A 21,906-nucleotide genomic window follows, 5' to 3' on the forward strand; every position below is an offset into this window, starting at 1 on the left:
ACATCCTATTTTGTGGAGAAAAGGGAATCCGTTAAAAATCTTCCAGGCTCCTGCTACCACAGGTCCCCACCCAAAGGCATCTGTACCCACATACTTTGCCTTTTCTCCCGTGTCTATAGATGAATTATCTGTGCTTCTGTGCAAGGTCACCCCCTACCTGGACGCAGGTGCTCATCCTCTCTCCTCACAGCACCACTCCTGGCACAGCCCCCTCCTGAACTCCTGAATCGTCAATCCCCCCTCTCTGGGGAGGCAGGGGGTTGGTACTAGGAGATAAGCATCCTGTTTTCTCTTGTACCTCAAACAAACAAGCAAACAAAGTAGACCCTCTAGTGACTACATCTCCATCTAGCTACTGCCGGATTTTGTTCTTCAAAGGGGCTGTGTTTCAGTTCCTTGACCCTCTCTCCCCATTCCTCCAGAGCTCATTCTCATCAGGCTTGTTTTCACCTCACTTCCACGGACGGGCATATCCTCATTGGCATCCCACCAACTTGGTTTTCATACTTGAGGACATCAAACAATCCCCTGAAATATCTCTTAAAAATCCTGGGGCCCGTATCTAGAATTTCTGATTCATGAGGCTGCTGATGTGGGCCCCTACCCTGCGTTCTCCTCCTCTCCTGGGAAATTCTGATGCACAAGTCGCCAGACCACACGCTGGGAAGTGCTGATTTAGAGAAATAGTTTTATTAGCTCCCTTTTTAATATTAGGTTATAAAAACATTTTAGAGTCATGTCATTCTGAATAAATTATACTTCCCCAGAAGCCATTTAGTCTGGGACTTTTGCCTCACATTAATGATATTAATGATCCTTAGAGGCCACACACACACACTAAGCATACGAGACTCTCAGTTTCAAAGTAACTCGTCCCTCTGAGGACACCTATTGTTGCCTACATGAGTGGCTTAATTGCAAAAAAATAAAAAATAAAAAAAATCCATGAAGACTTTTAAAATGCCAACCATGTTCATTGCTAAAAAGTGAGGGTAAAAGAACCACAACCAAAGAAAGCCTTCCTGCCACAGATGCTGCAGAGAGCCATCGGCAGATGATGCTGACTGCTGCCATTATGAAGCCATGCAGATTCAAATATGAACATAATTTCATTTCATTAACGTAATTACATTAAGGCAAGTAATTTTGAAATACGACATGTTCTGCGATAAGGTTATAAACCCACAGAACTATTCCTTAGTAAGTAATCACAAGGTAAGTTAGGTTTCATTCAATTCAGAATTATTGAAGCCTGGAAAATCTGACCTGTGGGGTAAAAAAACATAAGCACACCAATGACAATTTATTATTTGTCTTTTAAACTACGGTAATACCGCGGTTAGTTGTGTCCCAGGAGAAATTTGTTTTTCTGTACAATTGAGTTTTCCAGACAAATGAAATGGATCTTGGTAAATATCCCAATATTTTGTTTATGATGGCTTATGGTAGCTTACCAGACATCTATCAGACATCCCATATGGAGGGATGTACTAAACAGAGTAAGAATTATTTTGGAGATGGCTGAAGGGCATCCTCATGAATATCTTACACTGGGTGCTGCAGTAATACCATGATTCTCATAGGAAATGTGCCTGTAGTAAATTATGTCCTAGGCTTTAAGTCTTTTTGTCAGATCTGCATAGTTTCTCATCTGCTATAGACCAACACTTTTGTGGCTTCTTCCTAAAGTAAATATGCAGCCTTTTTCTCTGTTGTTTGTTTGTTTGTTTGTTTTGCTAAAGGGAGGGAACCAGAACAAAACAAACATTTTTGTTAGGATTGTATATAAAATAAAAGCAAATATTCTGGGGTAGGGACCAAGGTATGCCCTTCTGAGTTAAGTATACAAGCTTCAATACAAAGTGTGTATCTTTATGGATTTTTATTTTTTACTGTTTTTAAAAACTTACAAGATTGTTCCAGTTTTTCTTTTTCTTTTTTTTAAAGATTTTATTTATTTATTCATGAGAGACACAGAGAGAGAGGCAGAGACACAGGCAGAGGGAGAAGCAAGGTCCATGCAGGGAGCCCAGTGTGGGACTTGATCCCAGGACCCCGGGATCATGCCCTGAGCCAAAAGCAGATGCTCAATCACCGAGCCACCCAGGCATCTCTAAAAACTTTTAAAATATATTTTTGGCCAAAGATCTATTCATGTCCTTTGCCTAATTTTCTATAGGGTTTTTTGTTGTTGTTGTTGTTTTATTGATTTATAGAGGTCTTGTATAAAGTAGGAAAATTATCATTTTATCTGTAATCTGAGATGTTTTAGTTTGCCACTTGCCTGTGACTTTACTCATGTGGTTTTTGCTGTACAGATTTTTTATTTTTGCCTATAGTCATATTAATCTTTTCTTTAATGGCTCCTGGTCTTTGACACACTTAGGCCTTTTCTAATTCAACACCATGTGTGAGTAATATATCTTTAAATCTTTAAATAGTACATATGCACACACACACAAATATATATATATATACACACACACAACACACATAGATGTAACATATACACATATACATATTATATATACATGCTCATATGTATGGAAAATATATGTGTATGTATGTATACTGATATATGAATATATTTGTAAGTTCCCAGGATTTCTCCTTGGAATTTCAAAGCTTTCATTTTAACTTTTTTTTTTTTTTAAACTTTTAAGTTTGACCCATCTGGTACATATTTCGATTTAAAGTACAAAGTACTTATCTTTATTTTTTAATATATAGATATTCTATTCTTCCAACACTGGTTAACACTTACTGAATGATCTCTTATTCCACCGATTGGACATGCCAAGTTTTATCATATACTTAATTATATTTCTCACCATTCTCTTCTTTTTTTTTTTTTTAAGATTTTATTTATTTATTCATGAGAGGCAGAGACACGGCAGAGGGAGAAGCAGGCTCTCTGCAGGGAGTTTGATGTGGGACTTGATCCCAGGACCACGGGATCACAACCTGAGCCAAAGGCAGACTTTCAACTATTGAACACCCAGGCGCCCCTCACCACTCTGTTCTAATTATTATAGTTTTTAAATGCATTTTAGTATTTCATCACTGTTTTCTTTTCCCCAGTTTTTTTTTTTTTGTATTCTTGCTTAATTTTTTCTATGTGAATTTTAGAATGGCTTGTATAATTTTAAAGGTTACTATTTTAGTGAAATTGCACTAAATGTGTAGAGTAATATCTTTATGATCTTGAAAATTTCTAAGATGTCCATTTCCATTTATCCCAGTCATTTCCCCCATTGTCTCATTACATCATACATGATTTTTAAATCATGTATGTTCGTTTGTTTCAACCAGTATCCAAATAAAAGCCAGGCATTGCAATCTGTTGATATGTCTCTGAAGTCTCTTTGAAGCTACTGGCTTCCTGCCTCCCCAGATCCCTGCCCTCTCTTCCTGTATTTTACTTGTTGAAACTGACTCATTTGTCCTGCGCAGTTTCTCACTGCCTGGATCTTGCTGACTCTCCCCCTATGGTGTTGTTTAACATGTTCATCTGTCCTTATTTTAGGCAGTGAGTTACATAGGAGATGAAACATTTTCTTTTTTTGTGTGTCTATTTTTCAGCAGCATTTCAATTTTTCTTTTGTATAGGTCTTCCTTATTTCTTTCTAAGTATATTCCCAGGGTTTTTAAGGATACAACTTCAATGGAGGGCAGTTAGGCAATATTTATCAAAGTTGTAAGTGTCTTTTAACCTATCAATTTAACTTCGAGAAACTTGCACGACAGAGATAATTGCACACCTGTGAAATGATATATTTCTGAAATTAGTCATTACCTCAATATTTATAAGAGCAAAAGATTGCAATAATCTAAATTCCTATTGGTAGAAGAGTAATTAAGTAAATTGTGCCATATCCATTCAGTAAAATGCTCCGAAGCTGCTAAAAATTGAATAAATGAAATAAAATGAGGAAGCTCTTTATGTAATGATATCAAATAGTTTTCAAGATATATTGCTAAATGAAAAAATGAAATTGCAAACCAGTATAAATAGGATGTATATTATTATTTCTGTAAGAAAGAAAAGGGGCAATATATATATATATTATATATACATAAGGTACATAATATATATACATAATATATATATTATATATACATATATACATATTATATATACATCCAGGTATCTCTGGATGATAACACAGGTTAGTTCCACCAAGAGAAACTGGCTGACTAGGGGATAGGAGATAGAAGGTCTTCACTATAAGCCTTTTCATGTCTTTTGAAATTTGTTGCCTGTGAATGTGTTACTGATTTAGCTTTTTTATAGTTTAAAAAGTTGAAATACTGTAATATACTATATCACAGTTAAGATCCTAATTTATTTTATGCTTAAAGCCTTTTGTAGCATTATGTAGCAAACATAAGATCAATATGTTAAAAGGAATGAGATTGCATCTAAACATTTCAAGATACTTTACCAGCATGGAAGCCAATCAAAAACTGGCATGTCCCACATACACACAAACACAAACTTGACATATATACAAAGAATTTAAGTAGAGTCAGTCTGTGTAGATTCCTGCATTCAGTACGAGAAGTAGACCAAGAGACATCTAAGTCCCATCCAACTGGGGCAGCAAGGCCTAGTGAAAATAGCATGGGGTGGTAGGCCGTGGGTGACTCAATTGGTTAAGCGGCCAACTCTTGATTTCAGCTCAGGTCACAATCTCACATTCCCAAGATTGAGCCCCATCTTGGGCTCCCACTCGGAGACTCTACTTGTCCTTCTCCCCTACCCTTGCCCTTCCTCCTGCGCTCTCTCTCTCTCTCAAATAAATAAATAAAATCTTTTAAAAAATAACATGACTTTGAAGCCTCTAGATAAAAGCTCAGATCCCCTTTTCACTCCTTAGTAAGCCTTATGAACATGGTGAAAATATCTTACTCAGTTTCAGTTTCTTAATCTGCAAAATGGGGTTGCCTTCTTGCTTGTTAGGTGGATTAGCAATAACTTGTTATTATGTATAGGTGACTGATCCATTATATGATTTCAGCTGTAGGATTCCCAGAATTAATTGGTCTCTGGGGAGAAAACTGAGGTCAGAGGATCTATTTTATAAGAAGAAATTTCTCTTTTCATTTTGAAATTTAGATATTCCTAGCATATTCTTGAATTTTATTAACAGTTCCCTAGTCTTCAAGCTCACAGGCCCTCACAAGTAGACTCTCAAGCAATACTAGAAATGAGAAAATATGACGTCCTATTTGAGTAGCCTCTCTTGAGCTTAACTCAAGTTGAACTTTGACTCTCATTGTTTTTCTTAATGGGACTAAACTGTGTATTTAAAAGATAGACCTATAGATCTGTTTCAGTGTCAAATCTATAACCTGATGCCCATCATTCAGTCATTCCCTGCAGGGCCAATTATCTGTATGTATTTCTTAAAAAGTCAACTTGAGAGAACTGTTTCATTTTATTCTAATTTACTTATAGACAAGTCATTTGCAAGATAGATCCTGACACATATCTTGGAGCCCTAAAAATATTTTCTGAAATTTCTGACACACCTAGCTTTAACTTTCAATGACGTTTAAGACAAGGAAGAAGTGGACCCTAAGTGAACAAAGTGAAAAGCTGACATCCTTGCCTGCATTTCACCAGGATGCTTCTGGGATCCTTCAGTGGTTAACTAAGGAGAGTGACACACCCCCACGGGGGTGCCAGGGCAGTGAGTGCTGGTGCTCAACATGAGATCCATAAACCATCCCTCCCATTTTACCTGCCTAACGATGGGAGAAGCCTTGAGCTGCTGTGTGTGAGGAGCTTGGTAAGAGACCATTTCCTGTCAGTGAGGACCATTAAACTTAGAAGAGATTCAGTAGAAAATAATTAAATCCAGGACTCCAGATTTCTGAAAGTGAGAAGGATTGATTGCTAGTTGGATTTCTTGAAACGGCTTTGTGCAGGAGAAGTACACTATCTCCCCAAACTTTTTCTTCTCTCTCTCTCTTTTTTTTTGACATCTGATATTAATATTGGCTGATTTCCTTAATTCATCTTTCTACACACTTCCTAAAGTTGTTATTATATTGTAAATGTGGTTCTGAAAATTATAGGGAAATGTAACCAGAATACTTTCATGGAGCGTTTTTATATCTTCTTAATGTTTTACTTGTTTGCCCACATTCTGCAGTACAAATTACAAGTTGCCTTTTCAGACACTGACAGTGATGAACAGGAAGAGGAAACCAAACTCTTTTTTAGAAATCCCCCTATTAATAATATGTATGGCAGGTTTATAAATAGAGTTAACAGGTGGATATTTTCAGGTAACATTAACACAAAAGTAGTCAATTCTAGGTAATTTTGTACTTTTCGTTTATGGGAATATTAAAATACAAAGCAGCAAAATTATTTTTTGACACATTCTTTCTCACTTTCATTTTCCCCATAGTAGTCCTGCAAAAGACTGTCTAGAAAATAATGTAGGTAACTTAATTTCCCCAGGGTACGGTTAGTAAGCCACACATATTTTTTGTTTGTTTGTTTTTTTGTTTTAAAGAAAGAGCCACCTAATTTAGGTTGCTGTTTTGTGTCAAAGAGCTCTTTCTGTCCGTTTCTAGCATTTCTAGCACAAAGTAAAAAGAATTCTAAGAGAAAATCATAAGAAATTTTCCTCAAGATTTCTAAACTAGTATGCATTTCTAAAATCTGAGATAGGATGACTTTTCAAAACACTGAAATAACCGTATGAAATAAAGGGTAGCAAACAGCATATGGAAGTTATAATCTTCAGGCTGATACAGTAAATTCTCACTAAATAGGCTGAAGTGTATGAACGTGCCGATATTTGACCACACTGACATAAAAATGGCATATTCACAAAATTCGACCTAATGTTAATACCTTTTATGATCATCTTGGTGTTAGAAACCCGTGAGTCTAGGGGTGCCTGGGTGGCTAAGCAAGTTAAGCATCTGCCTTCGGCTCAGGTCATGATCTCGGGGGTGCTGGATGGAGCCCCAGGCCAGTTTTGTGTTCAACGAGGAGTTTGCTTCTCCTCCCTCTGCCCAGAGCTCCCCCGAAGCCCCCCACCCTGACTTATGCTGGGGGACTCTCTCTCAAATAAATAAATGAAATCACATTATAATACTGTATCTGCAGTTCTGACTGTGCATTATCAAGACAGCTTTAAAACTAGCTTTGAATGCTCTGAAAGTCTTTCTGTGAGAATGTTTTCTTTAAATAATTTCTCTGGTTATATTACCTCCTTTCCCAGCCCTTCAGGATATACTCAAGCATTAGCGAGTGACTGGAGGGTAAGTTAGGCTAGTACTCCCTCCATTAACAAAATAATTGAGAAGCAACCTTATATCTGAGTATTTTCAGCTTTTCAGGGATATATCCAGCTTCTAAAAACTTTACTACACAAGAAATATATTAATATTGAGAAATTAGGAAATCCAATATTTTTAAAGCTCTGAATAACAAGCTAGAGATCCCTTTATTAAAGAATGTATACCTCATGCCTGAAGGAAAATATCATGAAAGCACATCTCTTGTATCGTTGTTCTGTTATCATCTGTATCCCTAGCACCTAAAAAGAGGACTTGGTGTGTAGTTGTCAAGAATAAGTAGTTATTGAATGAATTAATTAAATTGAATGAGTGAATTGAATTCTCAGAATTACATGCACATTTAAAATTTATATGTTTCTTAGGGGCACCTGGGTGGCTCAGTGGTTGAGCTTCTGCTTTTGGCTCAGGTCGTGATCTCGGATTCCATCCTACATCAGGCTCCCTGCAGGGAACCTACTTCTCCCTCTGCCTATGTCTCTGCCTCTGTGTGTGTCTCTCATGAATAAATAAAATCTTTTTTAAAAATAAAAATTTAATGCTTTTTAGCATCTATAGTAGCTCATTAAACATCCTTTGTGTACAAGAAGTTGTTTGGTACAAACGACTCCTTTCCTCACCACCAAAATGAGGGTCTCATCAAGGTGTTTCCAGCAAGAACATTCTGCAGTCTTTTAAACAGCTAAGCCCATAGGCTGGGTGAGAGCAATCAGCAAGGATTTCTTAAAGCATTAATGGGTAAGCTAAGACCATTAATGCCTGGCTTAGTTCCAAAATGGCCTTGAGCCACACATGACCTTGATTGATGATGACTTTTTCACCCATCTCTCTGAAACTACTCCCTGAATCTTGCCTTAGGGCTTGTGTGTCACTTGTTTAGCTCTCCCTGACAGTATTCCAAAGGAAGTCATTCATTGGCAAGGACAAAGTCTCCCTGCTTGTGCCAAACAGAATTATTCATTACCATTTTATGGAAAGCCCAAGTCACATTTCCAGAAGAGCTAGATCGCCAGCTCACTGATGTTTGTTTGCATTGACTTTATTTTCCCCAGTAGTCACCTGCTTTAATCAAAAGCCTTTGGAATTCCATATGGAGCCTCTTTATCAATTGAAATCTCTTGGAAAAACAAAAGAGTATGATTATAAATAAAACATCCTTTGAAAAGAGACCTGTTTTGTCAAGCTCATGCTACTAATTTTTCTGTTTTTGTTTTAAACATTTGTATTAGGTCTATTTGGTCAAGAAGCAATGTTATGAAGAGCAGATCTGTGTGGCCTATCTCTAGATCTGTTTTGTCAAATATGGGAACCACAAGCTACATATATGGCTACTGAAGTTAAATAAAATTAAATTAAATTAAATAAAATACTTGTTTCTCAGTTGTATTAGCCACACTACAAGCACCCAATAGCCACAAGTGGCAAATGGCTACTTTATTGGACATGTATACATATGTAATATTTATATCATTGCAGAAAGTGCTAATGGACTGCATTTTTCTAACTTTTTGAAGGACACAAAATAATTGAGTATTTTGGTTTTGATTTTAGAGATTTGTTATGGCCTAACATGGGAAAATGTTTTACTAGAGACTTATTTGTTCATCATATGTTTATTAAGTCAAACAATTTCCCACGAGGTTATCTTTGTTATGAAATGTTCTTGAAAGTTTATAACCCTTATCTCCTACTAGTTAGAGGAAGTTTGGTGCCAAAAAAACTCCAAAGATCTCCTTGGAAGCTTGTGAGGAGATCTTGTGAGTCACAATACATCTTCATTCCAATTAGCCTCTCTCTTTTTGCTGAGGAATTCAGACTTAATACATTAATACATTAATACATTTATATTTTACCAAAGCATGTTAGAAATTCTGGAGAGTTTTAGCACATCTTCCCTTCGTTGTTTCTCAACTTATTCCAGGACTGGTTAGTCCCTAAATGAGCAGCCACCATTGACTCTCCTAGGCCTAACCTGCTTCTTGGATGCATGCAAAATATCCAAAAATTTTAGACCTGTAGCACCGCCACCGCCAGCTTGGTGCTAGCTGCTATGTGATCAGTAATTCCAAGCCACAGAGTTCTCCTAGATTATTTTGGGGTACTACCGATACAGTATGAATTTGACCAATAATTAAGGAAAATTCAGTGATTAAGAAAAGACTAATATAGTTTCTTCCTACTCTGATCACTGGAGTATCCCATATTTAATGGGATATGGGATAAAAAATCCATAATGGGATATGGGATAAAATCCATAATGGGATATGGGATAAAATATAAAATCCATAATGGGATATGGGATAAAAAAAAATCCATAATGGGATATGGGATAAAAAAATTTCAAACATTTTTTGAAAGAAAAATTTCTAAGAGTTGAGGATTTTTAAAATTAAAGGATAATTATTTTTAAAAGGCTATAATCTTGACTTTCAAATATAAAATGAACAGATATCAAAGATTTTATTTAGGTCATTAACTAATGAGAGAATCAGTAAGCTGTTAGAACCAATTCATTAGAGAAACGAAAAAGTAGATGAATATATAAACTCAAGAGGAATACTGAAACATATTTGCTTAAAAGATGCAAAACTGGTCAATATCCACAGGGCAATAATCAATTACATTCAATCGTACATGTATGCTGTACATTTTTATAGACAAGAATCATTTGCATCACTATCAATTATCTTCGACTTAGAGAGCTGAGAAGTTGTTCAAAGACGATGAAGGGCCCAAAACTCATAGTCAGATATCCTGGAAGGGTATGTCCTAGATAATTCACAGTTTCTCATTGAAGACATCCAGTAATCATCTTGGTCCATTTTCAAGTCTTTTATGTTTTTTTTTTTTTTCCTAGTAAGTTACATATCTGCAGCTTACTTTCTCCAGAGTTCTGTCCTTTTGATTTACCTGGCCATTTACTCCTTGGTTGAGAGATACCTGATAGCTTTCCTTTTTGCTCGATTCAACAGAACAGGAAAAAGAACATAAAGATGTGGGTTTCTGCAAAATGTAAGAGACTATGGGAAGAATCACAGTGGGCTAGATAGCTTGGAGAGAGAAGCAAAAAAAAAAAAGAGAAAGAGAGAGAAAAATGTGGAAGGAATAATAATTTCATAGATTCTGTGATTACAGAATTAAACGTTCAGCACTCCTTTATTTCCTTGGTTCTGGTCCCTTGGTTTTAAAATACACCTCAATTTAGCAGCATCTTTTTTGAGGTGGGGGACAAAGAACATTTTAAGGAGAAAAATGTACAATTCCTTTTCAAAACTAGCATAATGGAGTATCTTTATTTATAACTAGCATATTATGCCCTTAACTAAGATTTTAAGTCTGAGCCTACTTTTCATCCTTCTGAATCATTTCTGGCCATTATTTATCAGGCACATGGCATGATACTTTTCAAAATGCGTTTTCTGAGCGAAACTTTTAGTACTTTTGTGATTGAAAATATAATCTTAAGGCATTTCAAAGACTACTGGTGTATTCTCTCTACTTCCATTTGATTATTTGACTATTTCACCTTCATACCCCTCCACACATTTATACGGCTAATTTGAAAGTTATCAGGAAGCCTAGCACCTGAGCAATAGTCCTTCACAAAACATACATGGATCATTCCCCCTTCCTGGCTTTGAAAACACTGTGATTTATATTGAGAGATTTGGCAAATTTTTCTGCCTCTAATTGTGCTGCTTGGCATCCAACAGACAGTTCTTTTTTGTATATATCCCAAGGACAAGAGATATATCTACTTGCACAAATTCGTTGATGTACTTGGGTCTTATATTTGTGGATCCCTTGTAAAATACTTGGTTGTTTTACAAGAGAGTCAGTTCATTTCTTGAGTGATAAATGCTTGCATCACTTACAGTAAATTTACATTGTCCCCTCTGTCCACTGCGTCCATGGCCCTTTTATTTTTAGTGCTGCCATAGAGTATAGTGCTATTGAGGACAATTCAGGAACCAAGTTTTAGCAAAAATTCAACTGTGGGAGGCAGCATCAATGAAAATAAGTCAACTGAAGAAACAAGGGTGAACAAGTAGCCAAAAGTTTACACTTATCCAGGCTATGACACTTACACAGGAAATGACCATAGTGGCACAGTTTGCATCTCTGAGGATTGACTGGTTTCTTTGGACATTGATCATAGGATTTACTCTAATTTCAGAAGACTTAAAATTGGGGGTGGGAGGGTAGAGGAAGGAGGACTACACAGGTTGCAGTTGAGGAAATTTGCTAAATTATAGGTTGCTAAAGTACAGATTGTTTCACAAGGTCATGACTCCTTTTTGGTACATGACAAATTCTTTGACAAATTTTCCAGCTTCACTGCTGCTGATCTAGGTCAACCCTTTCTCTTAGTAAATCAGAGAACAAAAGTCAGGAGATTAACCTGTCCAAGTTTCACCAAGTGAACTAGTACTAACCAAACTTAGAGCAGTGTTTTCCAAACACTCAATGCCAACCTATGGTGGGGTGGGAGAGAGGAGAAAGAAAAGTAGTGAAACCATGAATTCAAACATACCCACTTTGAAGAACTGTCTTCTTTTCATGACGAAATGTTCATTCTTTTATGTGGTTATAAGATGCATTATTTTTGTTAAACTGTTTTGCCCCCATCTCAGTGTATTTACTTAATAAACTAAAAATCTAACAGCTTTATACTGATTCCCTCAATTAAAAAAAATAACTACATGCAAAAATCCGAGATTTAATAGACCAGAGTGCTTCAAGATAGTGCATTTTAGGTACTTTTCTCCTTAATTATTTTCAATGGCTGTTTTTTGTTGTAGTTGTTGTTGGAGAAAGGATCTTCTTCAGCAAAGAATACTTTCCTTTTTTTCTCAGTTCACAAATATGAAACCATTTTTTTTTTACATTTCAAATAATTGGAACATCCAAAAGAAGCAACAAGTTGCATTTATGAATAATCAATCTTTCTATAAATAAGATTAACTACTAAGAAAGTTTTTTTTTTTCGAAGACTTCCTTATTTTGCTAGCTTTCCACTCTGTGATCACTCACACCTCAACTATAAGATTTAATTCCCTGACCTGTTTGAATGAAGTGCTTTTTTCAAAGCAGAATACACACATACAGGTACCCACAACCTATCCTACCGCAGGCAAGATGAAGGAAAGGATGCAAGAGTTAATGGCAATTTATTCGTAGCTCAATTGCTTCTGCCTTTTTTAGCCCAACAGCACAATCTAGTACTATTCTGGCTCTGCAGCCCCTTGTTTTTATGTAAAGACATTTTATTCAGTAGCTTGAAAATAATGAATCTACAAAGTAATGCTCCATATGAGAGTAATTCATTTTAGAATGTGTTGATTATTATGATTAATGGTGGGGCCATGGCATTTTGTAGACTAATGTTAATCCAGTAACATTTGGGTAGCACCTTTTGTGATTTTTCAAGGTGGTGCACTTGTTTGTTAATGCATCCCATGTCCAGCCATCACATTATGCCAGCGTTGGTGACAGTGCCACTTTGTCAGACTGGAAAGATGGTCTCAGACTCAATAAGGAAACACTTTATCAAAGGGAATAAAAAATGGAAATGAGCTACTACCTGTGGACTAAGATTAAATTAGCTTTGAGAATTGAGAAGCAGCCGCTACTCTTGCTGTTCCTTCTAATGCAACATTTGTGAGCCTTTACATCTAGAGCTATATTAATTCAATAAATATTTGGCACCTACGATGTGTAATGCATTAAATGCTTATTCTGATTATTTTAAGATATACAAAGAGGAATGCACTTCCATCTGTGTCTTCAAAAAGCCTAGGAAAAGAGCTGCCTCGTGCACAGAATTATCCATCCGTAATAGAAGGAAGCAATGTGCTGTTGGATAGGTAGAGATAAAATGTGCCAACATTTTAGAGGAGAGGGAAATTGCTGTTGTAACTGAAGAACTAGGAGGGTATTCATAAAGGAAATGGAAGTGGAGCAGAACCTTGAGGAGTAGTTAGGATCTGAACATATGGAACCCGGTTGAAGTAGTTCCAGAAAGAGCACTACACAAGCCAGCAACAGGAGACAGAAATTCTGGAATATATATTGCAAAAAGGGAGTCTGGCTTGAAATGCAGGATCCCTGATGGGGAGTAGTGGGTAGAAACATGTTGGATCATAGTACAGTAAGACTAAAGATTTGAGGCTTTACTCTACAGGAGGAAGATTGTGAGGTTTTGTAAATAGAGGAACACCTGTTCATCATAGTACATCAAAATAATTCATCCAGGGACTATATGTACATTGGATTAAAGATGACAGTGACCTGGGCTTCAGAGAATGGATGAAAGCCATTGATGGAGTCCTTGCGAATGCAAGAGGAAGAACTGCCACTTTGGCCATGGGAATGGTCATGGGATAATGGATAGGAGAAGTGTCAGGAACACAGTTTGGAATAAGCATTGACAGCTCATTGAACATAAGGGAAAGGGACATGGAGAAGAGTCAGATTTTGATGTTCTAAAAAAAGAAAGGGAAAAAAAAAGAATGGATTTGATTGATAAGACAGAGTTGTGTTTGAGCTGTCCTGAAATTGAAGTGCTGGCAAGAGTTAAAGGCTAAAACAAACAATTTATTGGGGAATAATATGAGCAAGGATGGTAGTTGAAATATCTTTGTTATGAGAGAAGTTCACCGGCATGAGAGGAACATTACGTAGAAGAGAAGAGGGCTGGGAATAGATCCATAGAAAATGCTCCCTACTTAGAAGGTAGAAGAAGAGAAGGAAGTTTTCCCTCCTCCCCAGGAAAAAATCCTCAGAAGGAATAGTCAGAGGCAGCAGAGGTGAAGAGCTAGGTGGGGTAGGTAAGATCAGAAAGGCTGGACCATTCTAGAAGTCATTTTTCTTGCACACTAGAAATTTTGCCTTTAAAAGAAGGAAAGATCACTTAACTATAGACAAAATGTGTGTTTCCAGAACACAGTTCTTGAAATCTTTACTAAAGAGTTTCCTGATATAACTCGCTCCCACCGTTCATAGCCATACTACTTCTAATTTCCTAGCAGAGCATGTAAATCAGTGGCCTGGTGCTCACTGCCCTGGGAAGAGCCCTCTCTCACAACACATGGGGGTGATCTTTCCAGAAGTCTGCCAGAAGCCTACAGATACATTAATGGTTTTGACATCTCTTTCCCCCACTAAGGAAACGCATCAGAGCTGTAGGTCCACCAAACACTGCTTCTTTCTGCATCTGGACCATCTGCTATAGACTATAGATTCCTAAATGGAGGCCAATAAATATCCTGGCCAGTGAAAGTCATGTTCTCTTATCCACATGCATGCATTTTCTGAAGAGATTATTTCCCCATCTCCTGATTCTTAAAACAATCTCTTTTCTTAAAAAGATAAGAACCACTGTAATAGATTAAATGTTCTTATACAATGATGTGAGTTCCTTGAGGACAAGGTCCTGTGCTTATACATTTTGGTACCTTCATGGTACATCTTTCACTTTTGGCTGCATGGATGGCTAATAGTGCCACAGTAGATGAGCCAACGGGAATGATAAAATACTCATTTTGGCTCTGTAGCCTCTTCTTGACTCAGCAAATATACAAATCTAGGAAATACATTCTCTAATGGTAATGGTTTCTTGTTAATATAACTTCTAGCTTAAAATGAGTGCTTCGAATATCTACTCTATCATGTATTTCTTCATTGAGTGTGTGGAGTAGGGATTGGCATCTTTATTTTATGAACGAGGAGACTAAGACTGAGAGAACACATGTGATTTGCCAGGGGTCATACATCATATGTTCACCAATTTATCTCATGGTACATTCATTTATAAATAAAAATGCAGACAAATATAATAAACTTGGCCTTGTTTTACTGGACTGCTTGTTGGTTGGCAACAGGTTGGCTTTTGTTTTTTGGGGTTTAAGATTTTATTTATTTTTTCATGAGAGACACAGAGAGAGGCAGAGACACATGCAGAGGGAGAACCAGGCTCCACTCAGGGAGCCTGATGTGGGACTCGATCCCAGGACCCCGGGATCACGACCTGAGTCAAACACAGATGCTCAACCACTGAGCCACTCAGGCATCCTGTGGTTTTTGTTTTATATCAATGAAATCTTTTTATTAACCTCAAACTTGATACTCATGTTAAATGTAATGGTTTCCAAATAGCTATGTTACTGAATGACAGACACCACGACCGTACAGTGACTTCAATTTCTTGGTCTTACACAAGGTAACATTAAATGAAAGTAATGAGGCCCAGCTTTGAGGCTTGCAGGGTATGTCAGACAGCAGTACAGTGTCATGATTAAGAGCACAGGCCTGTGAGTCTGACTTGGATTTCCGAGTTCTACTAACCAGTATTACATCCTAAGTATTGAATACTGGATATATTTTAAGGTGTCTTTCAACTTAGAAGGGTACCTGCTAAATTTCCAACCAAATCTAGAGATTGAGAAAGTTCCCCTATTGTACCCCCACCCTCTGGTGGAATCCCATGGAGTACAGAAGCTAGAGAGAATGCCATGACAGGCTCCCACTGATGACCTAAGTCCCTAGGCTAGCTAGCAGGGCAGCTGGTTTCTCTGCCCTGGGGCTCCAGTCCCAGCACTGCATGCACCACAGCTGCTGCTCTGCAGCAGTGCACTTGACCTCCCACAGGCAGCCAGCCTTGTCTCCCATAGCGTGGGGTGTGAGAGTTTGTATTTACATACAGGCAGAGCCTCACCTTTCTAGACAAAGGAGAATGATCTAAAACCTTAATGCAAAAGCAGAGGGATGGGAGCAATGCTTGAAGTTTCTCTGACAAAAAAAAAAAAAAAAACAACCAACTGAGTCCTTAAACTGAACCCTAAAATGCGAAGGACCTACAAACTAACAAGGCAGTTCTCGGAAGCTGGAGTTAAAAACACTACAGGAGGGAGGAGAATATTCGGACTCAAAAGCCTGCCAGAAACATCTTACTCTTAAGTAAACTGTGTATGCGCTCTGTTAACTGAGTAAAGTTAATTGAAACACAATTTTCCATATGTGTTTGCTCAGTATCACTTTGCATGTTGTTTGTATGTTACATGCATACATACACATATACATACATATACATATATATGTATATATAATATATATTTTATATATTATATATAATACATATATAAATATATATATATTTTTTAAAGATCATGAACAAGTAAGCTACTTGATTGTTTGCAGAGGCAGTTCAGCTTTTAGATGCCTCAGTGACAAAGTGGGAGAATCCAAGGAAAGAGGCCGCTCTGTCCCAGCTGCCTGCTGGTCAGTGCTTGCCGTTTGTGGGGAGACAGAGCTTCGGGAACACTGGTGTGCCAAAAGGAAGAGAAATGTTATCCAGGGATGTCTGGGCACTGGCACTTTCCCTTCCAAAGAGAAAATGGTTCAAGAACCAGATAAATCTGATATTTAGAAGTACTCGTTTATTTTTTTTATTTTTAATTTTTTTTTTTAGAAATACTCATTTATTTAAAAAAACCCTCATTTATTTATTTAAGATTTTATTCATTTATTCATGAGAGACACAGAGAGAGGCAGAGACATAGGCAGAGGAAGAGGCAGGCTGTATGCAGGGAGCCCGATGTGGGACTCGATCATGGGACTACAGGATCACGCCCTGGGCCAAAGACAGACGCTCAACCGCTGAGCCACCCAGGCATCCCTAGAAATACTCATTTAAATAGAAGCATCAATCAATCGATAGATAGATAGATAGATAGATAGATAGATAGATAGATAGATAATAAATGCATCAATTAGTTGGTGTGAACTGAAATGGTGCTATCAGCCTGAGTCTAAAAGGACAGTACCGTAGAAGGCTCCCCCCCTGCCCAGGATCCCTGGTGGGAGCAGCAGCCTCACAGGGAGCCACCCTGAAAGGGAAAATTGCATGAGGATGAGCTGAAGATTTTTCTCTGGATTACCACTTCCTGTGGGTTCTGCAGCCGGGGCTGAATAAACTGGGCCCTGCAGCAGGTGTGAGTGATCTTTTCATGCCTGTTGGCGACCCAGTTGCACTGTGCATTAGTTTTATAAATTACAGTAAATGAGTAGTGACCATTTTCAAAAGCCTGACTTCATGAGTTCATCTTAAACCCAAAATACCTTTTGGTGTCTGTTGTAGCTTTCCTGGACCTATCTAGGTTAGTGTAAGATAGAGTAAATCGTTTCAAAATCCTGACCAGAACATATATGGTGAGGATATGAAAAATGGATAAATTAGCCTCACCAAACATGGTCTGTAATTATCCATTATATACGGATCTATTGGAATGTTTAACCCCATGAAGGTAAGGACTGGGGCTACTTTCTTCCTGGAAATATCCTCAGAATTTAACAATGGCATTTGTTCATTTGACTGTTAATTGACTTTTAAAAAATAGTATCTTCCAACATATCCTTAAAAAGGGCTTCTGTTAGGAGATTTTAACACTGTATATTGCTTAAAAACTTGGTTTACTTTACAACTTTGTCAAGAAATAATTCTTTTACTTTCTTTTTTTTTTTTTTTTTTTTGCCTTTCACTCCATTCTCAGAGGTAATTAATAATTAACATGGAAATTATTCTTTTCCAGGCTTAAGCACTCCCATCATGGCTTTCCTCGGACTCTTCTCTTTGCTGGTTTTGCAAAGTCTGGCTTTAGCGGCCACTTTCCCTGATGAAACCATTGCTGAGTTGTCGGTGAATATGTATAACCATCTTCGAGCCACTGGGGAAGATGAAAATATTCTTTTCTCTCCGTTGAGTGTTACCTTCGCTATGGGAATGATGGAACTTGGGGCCCAAGGGTCTACCTTGAAGGAAATTCGTCATTCAATGGGATATGACAGCCTGAAAAATGGTGAGAGTGCTTAGGTTTAATTTGTCAGGGTGGTTTGACTTTCAACTCAGTTCTGTTGTCTTCTGCCATAGGTAGCATTATTCACACAGTGTGAGAAAGTGAGCTCGTTGAGATGGTATAGTTAGGAGAACCATTAGGAAACCCAGGAAAGGTATTAATTCCTAGCTCCATCCTTAGCTAAGTTAATCTAAGGAAATTGTAGATTTTATTATTACAATTATTTAAATAAACCTCACTGTGATGAATAAAAGCAAATATGGTTCTTACTGAGTTTCCAGTCTAGAGGGAGAGGCATGTATTAATCAATTATCACATAAATAAATGAAAATTTACAACTGTGATAACTGCTATGAAGAGAAGCAACAAGATTCTCTAAGTATAAAATCTTTTTTTTTTTTTTAAATTTTTATTTATTTATGATAGTCAGAGAGAGAGAGGCGCAGAGACACAGGCAGAGGGAGAAGCAGGCTCCATGCACCGGGAGCCCGACGTGGGATTCGATCCCGGGTCTCCAGGATCACGCCCTGGGCCAAAGGCAGGCGCCAAACCGCTGCGCCACCCAGGGATCCCAAGATTCTCTAAGTATAATCAAAAGTTTTTGCTTAAAACCAACTGTATCTTTATTTTTTAAATAGCATCCAAGAATTTTTCCTTTTTTTTTGTACTTATTTTATTTAAATTCAATTAGTTAACATATGGCATAACATTAGTTTCCGATTAGGATGCAATAATTTTAAAAAATATTTTATTATTATGAAAATTTATGTATTGGGGAAAGTTTTTAGCCAGAAGGTGTTCTGTAATCATTTTGATATGATGTATGATTTCTATTCTAATGTTTTTAATATACATGAGAATCAGGGATCCCTGGGTGGCGCAGCGGTTTGGCGCCTGCCTTTGGCCCAGGGTGCGATCCTGGAGACCCGGGATCGAATCCCACATGGGGCTCCTGGTGCATGGAGCCTGCTTCTCCCTCTGCCTGTGTCTCTGCCTCTCTCTCTCTCTCTCTGTGACTATCATAAATAAATAAAAATTAAAAAAAAAATACATGAGAATCAATTCATTAAAAAGTTAAGAACTCAATGATTACTAATGGATTTCTATAGTTTTAAAGCAAAAAAAAAAGTCCAGTGAAAATAAAATTTCAAGGAATATTTTGATTTTTTAAATTAGGTAATTAAGCTTAATTCTTATTCCTATTAATTATAAAATTAAGACCAGTTTAATGACAATAATCTAAGTACTTGGGAGACAACTAAAAAATCACTATAGATTCTACCAAGACATCAATTGAAAAGAAAAATAATGCCAGTTTATAATACTAAAAGTTAATTTGAAAATCTAGAAAAAGCACAAATGTTGGAACCTTTCAATCGTGTCGATGTGGGGCATAAACTAGTGCTCTTCCCTTGGGCTCCTGTCTATCAATCTTACTTCTCCACTCCCCGTGATCGTTCACTGTATTTGTAACACTAATAAACTTGTTTGTCATTTTGCAGGTGACGAATTTTCCTTCTTGAAGGATTTTTCTAACATGGTAACTGCTAAAGAGAGCCAGTATGTGATGAAAATTGCCAATTCTCTCTTTGTGCAAAATGGATTTCATGTCAATGAGGAATTTTTGCAAATGCTGAAAAAATACTTTAAAGCAGAAGTGAATCATGTGGACTTCAGTCAAAATATAGCCGTGGCCAACCTTATCAATAAGTGGGTGGAGAATAACACAAATAGTATGTCATTTGGTTCCTTTCTCTCTTTGGTAGCTTAGTTTTAACTCTCTTCTACTTCTGAAATTATTTGTCCCTTCACTTCATTTGAATTTTTGAACGTGAGATAGCATTTAGTTGAGTATCTAATAATTACTTTGTATAGACTACAGTCTTTTTAGAGGCATTGCATATGAATAAACATTCATGAAAGAGCTTAAATCTTTTGGCATGTGAAGAATTTTGGCACTGTGATAAACCAGTCTGAAATCTGTCACTCCAATCATGGTTTTCCTCTGCATGGTAATCTTAACTACTGTATGGAATTTTGCTTGAGTTGACTTATTTAATAAGCTAAATACCAGTTAGAATGGCAGTTGGTGGGGCTCTTAAAAATATACTTAAGATAGAATATAAGAAAGAGTTAAAAATCAGAGTTGTGCTTTTAAATGACAGAACTTGATTGGCAATCAAAAAATTTCTACAGGATTTCTTTAAAAGAGAGCACCTCATTTTAAGCCCCAGTAGGTGGAGATTTAGAAAGAGATACATTTATTTTAAAATTTATTTCTAATCTTGGGGCAACTGGCTACCTTGGCTGGTGGAGACAACTTGTGATACTTGATCTTGAGGTTGTGAGTTTGAGCCCTACATTGAGCGTAAAATTTTTTTAATAAAATCTTTAAAAAATAATAAATGTTTCTAATCTATACTTTAATAATGTATTCAAGCTTTCCAAGTGCTTCATATCTTACCATTTTTTAAAATATTTTATTTATTTATTCATGAGAGACAGAGAGAGAGGCAGAGATACTGGCAGAGGGAGAAGCAGGCTCCATGCAGGAAGCCCAATGCAGGATTCCATCGGGGAGCCCCAGGACTATGCCCTAATCTGAAGGCAGATGCTCAACCAATTAGCCACCAGGCATCCCCATAACTTACCATTTTATTTTCTAACTTTACCATCAAAATACTGAAATAAGATTTTTTTTAATGAGGCCAAATTGAAAGCAGATTAAAAAAACGTTTGTTAAAATTAATTCATATTGTCAAAACTCCCCCAAATAATGTCAATCTAACGTATGTTATTTTGGAACAACAATCAAAAGCCCTGACACATGCCCTATGACCTATATTCCCCCAAATTCTGGGGCAACTCTGTAAGCCCCCCCAAAAAATGCTATGATTAATAAAATGAGAAAATATAAATTTTGGTCCTTTTTCAACTATGACATTAAAATGTAGGCTAAAGAAACTTATGTTTGTATTTTAACATTCAAAGATTAGGTCAAGAATAATAATCCACTTGGAATAGATTGAATTATTAAAAGCTGTCTATTTCCAAACTATTTAAACATTTTTAGCTGTCAACAAAGACTCAGTACCTTTATACATAGATTTGTAAAGGAATATTTCAAATGATAGAAATAAGATATCCAATTTATGGTAAATTTTTGAATTTGATGACTTTTTTTTTTTTATTTGATGACGTTTTAATCATGTATGGTGTGTGTGTGTGTGTGTGTGTGTGTGTAACATTTTTCCTTTGAAAGCAAGATACTTTTAATTTTTATTGTAAATTTGGTCATGGTATACAGTTTTTCTGGATTACTCTATTACATGGTAGTTTGATAATCTTTTGGTCCCCTTTCACCTTCAAATTTAATATGAACTTTCATCTATTCATTTTTTTCCCTGAATAGATCTGTTGAAAGATTTGGTGTCCCCAAGAGATTTTGATGCTGGCACTCACTTGGCCCTCATCAATGCTGTCTATTTCAAAGGGAACTGGAAGTCACAGTTTAGACCTGAAAATACTAGAACCTTTTCCTTCACTAAAGATGATGAAAGTGAAGTCCAGATTCCAATGATGTATCAACAAGGGGAATTTTATTATGGTAAGGCCTCCCTTGTAGTATATTAACACATTTTTAAGAAAGAACATGAAATATTTATTACTCAAGTATCTTGTCAATCTTGTTTGGGCTACAGTTCAATTTCCTTGGCTCCATTTTCAAAGT

At 36.8% G+C, this 21,906-nt stretch overlaps 1 protein-coding gene across 5 annotated transcripts in view; it reads left to right on the top strand.

Moving 5' to 3' along the window:
- Nucleotides 1-21,906, top strand: part of SERPINI1 (serpin family I member 1) — a 72,948-nt gene that overhangs the window by 24,599 nt on the left and 26,443 nt on the right. For all 5 annotated transcript variants that reach the window (XM_077880215.1, XM_077880218.1, XM_077880217.1 and 2 more), the window contains 3 exons: nucleotides 17,913-18,179; nucleotides 19,679-19,909; nucleotides 21,589-21,783. In XM_077880215.1, coding sequence (XP_077736341.1) covers nucleotides 17,913-18,179; nucleotides 19,679-19,909; nucleotides 21,589-21,783 — 693 coding nt within the window. The remainder of the gene's footprint in view (nucleotides 1-17,912; nucleotides 18,180-19,678; nucleotides 19,910-21,588; nucleotides 21,784-21,906) is intronic.

The sequence above is a fragment of the Canis aureus genome, chromosome 31 (assembly GCF_053574225.1).
Source record: "Canis aureus isolate CA01 chromosome 31, VMU_Caureus_v.1.0, whole genome shotgun sequence".
NCBI classification, from domain to species: domain Eukaryota; kingdom Metazoa; phylum Chordata; class Mammalia; order Carnivora; family Canidae; genus Canis; species Canis aureus.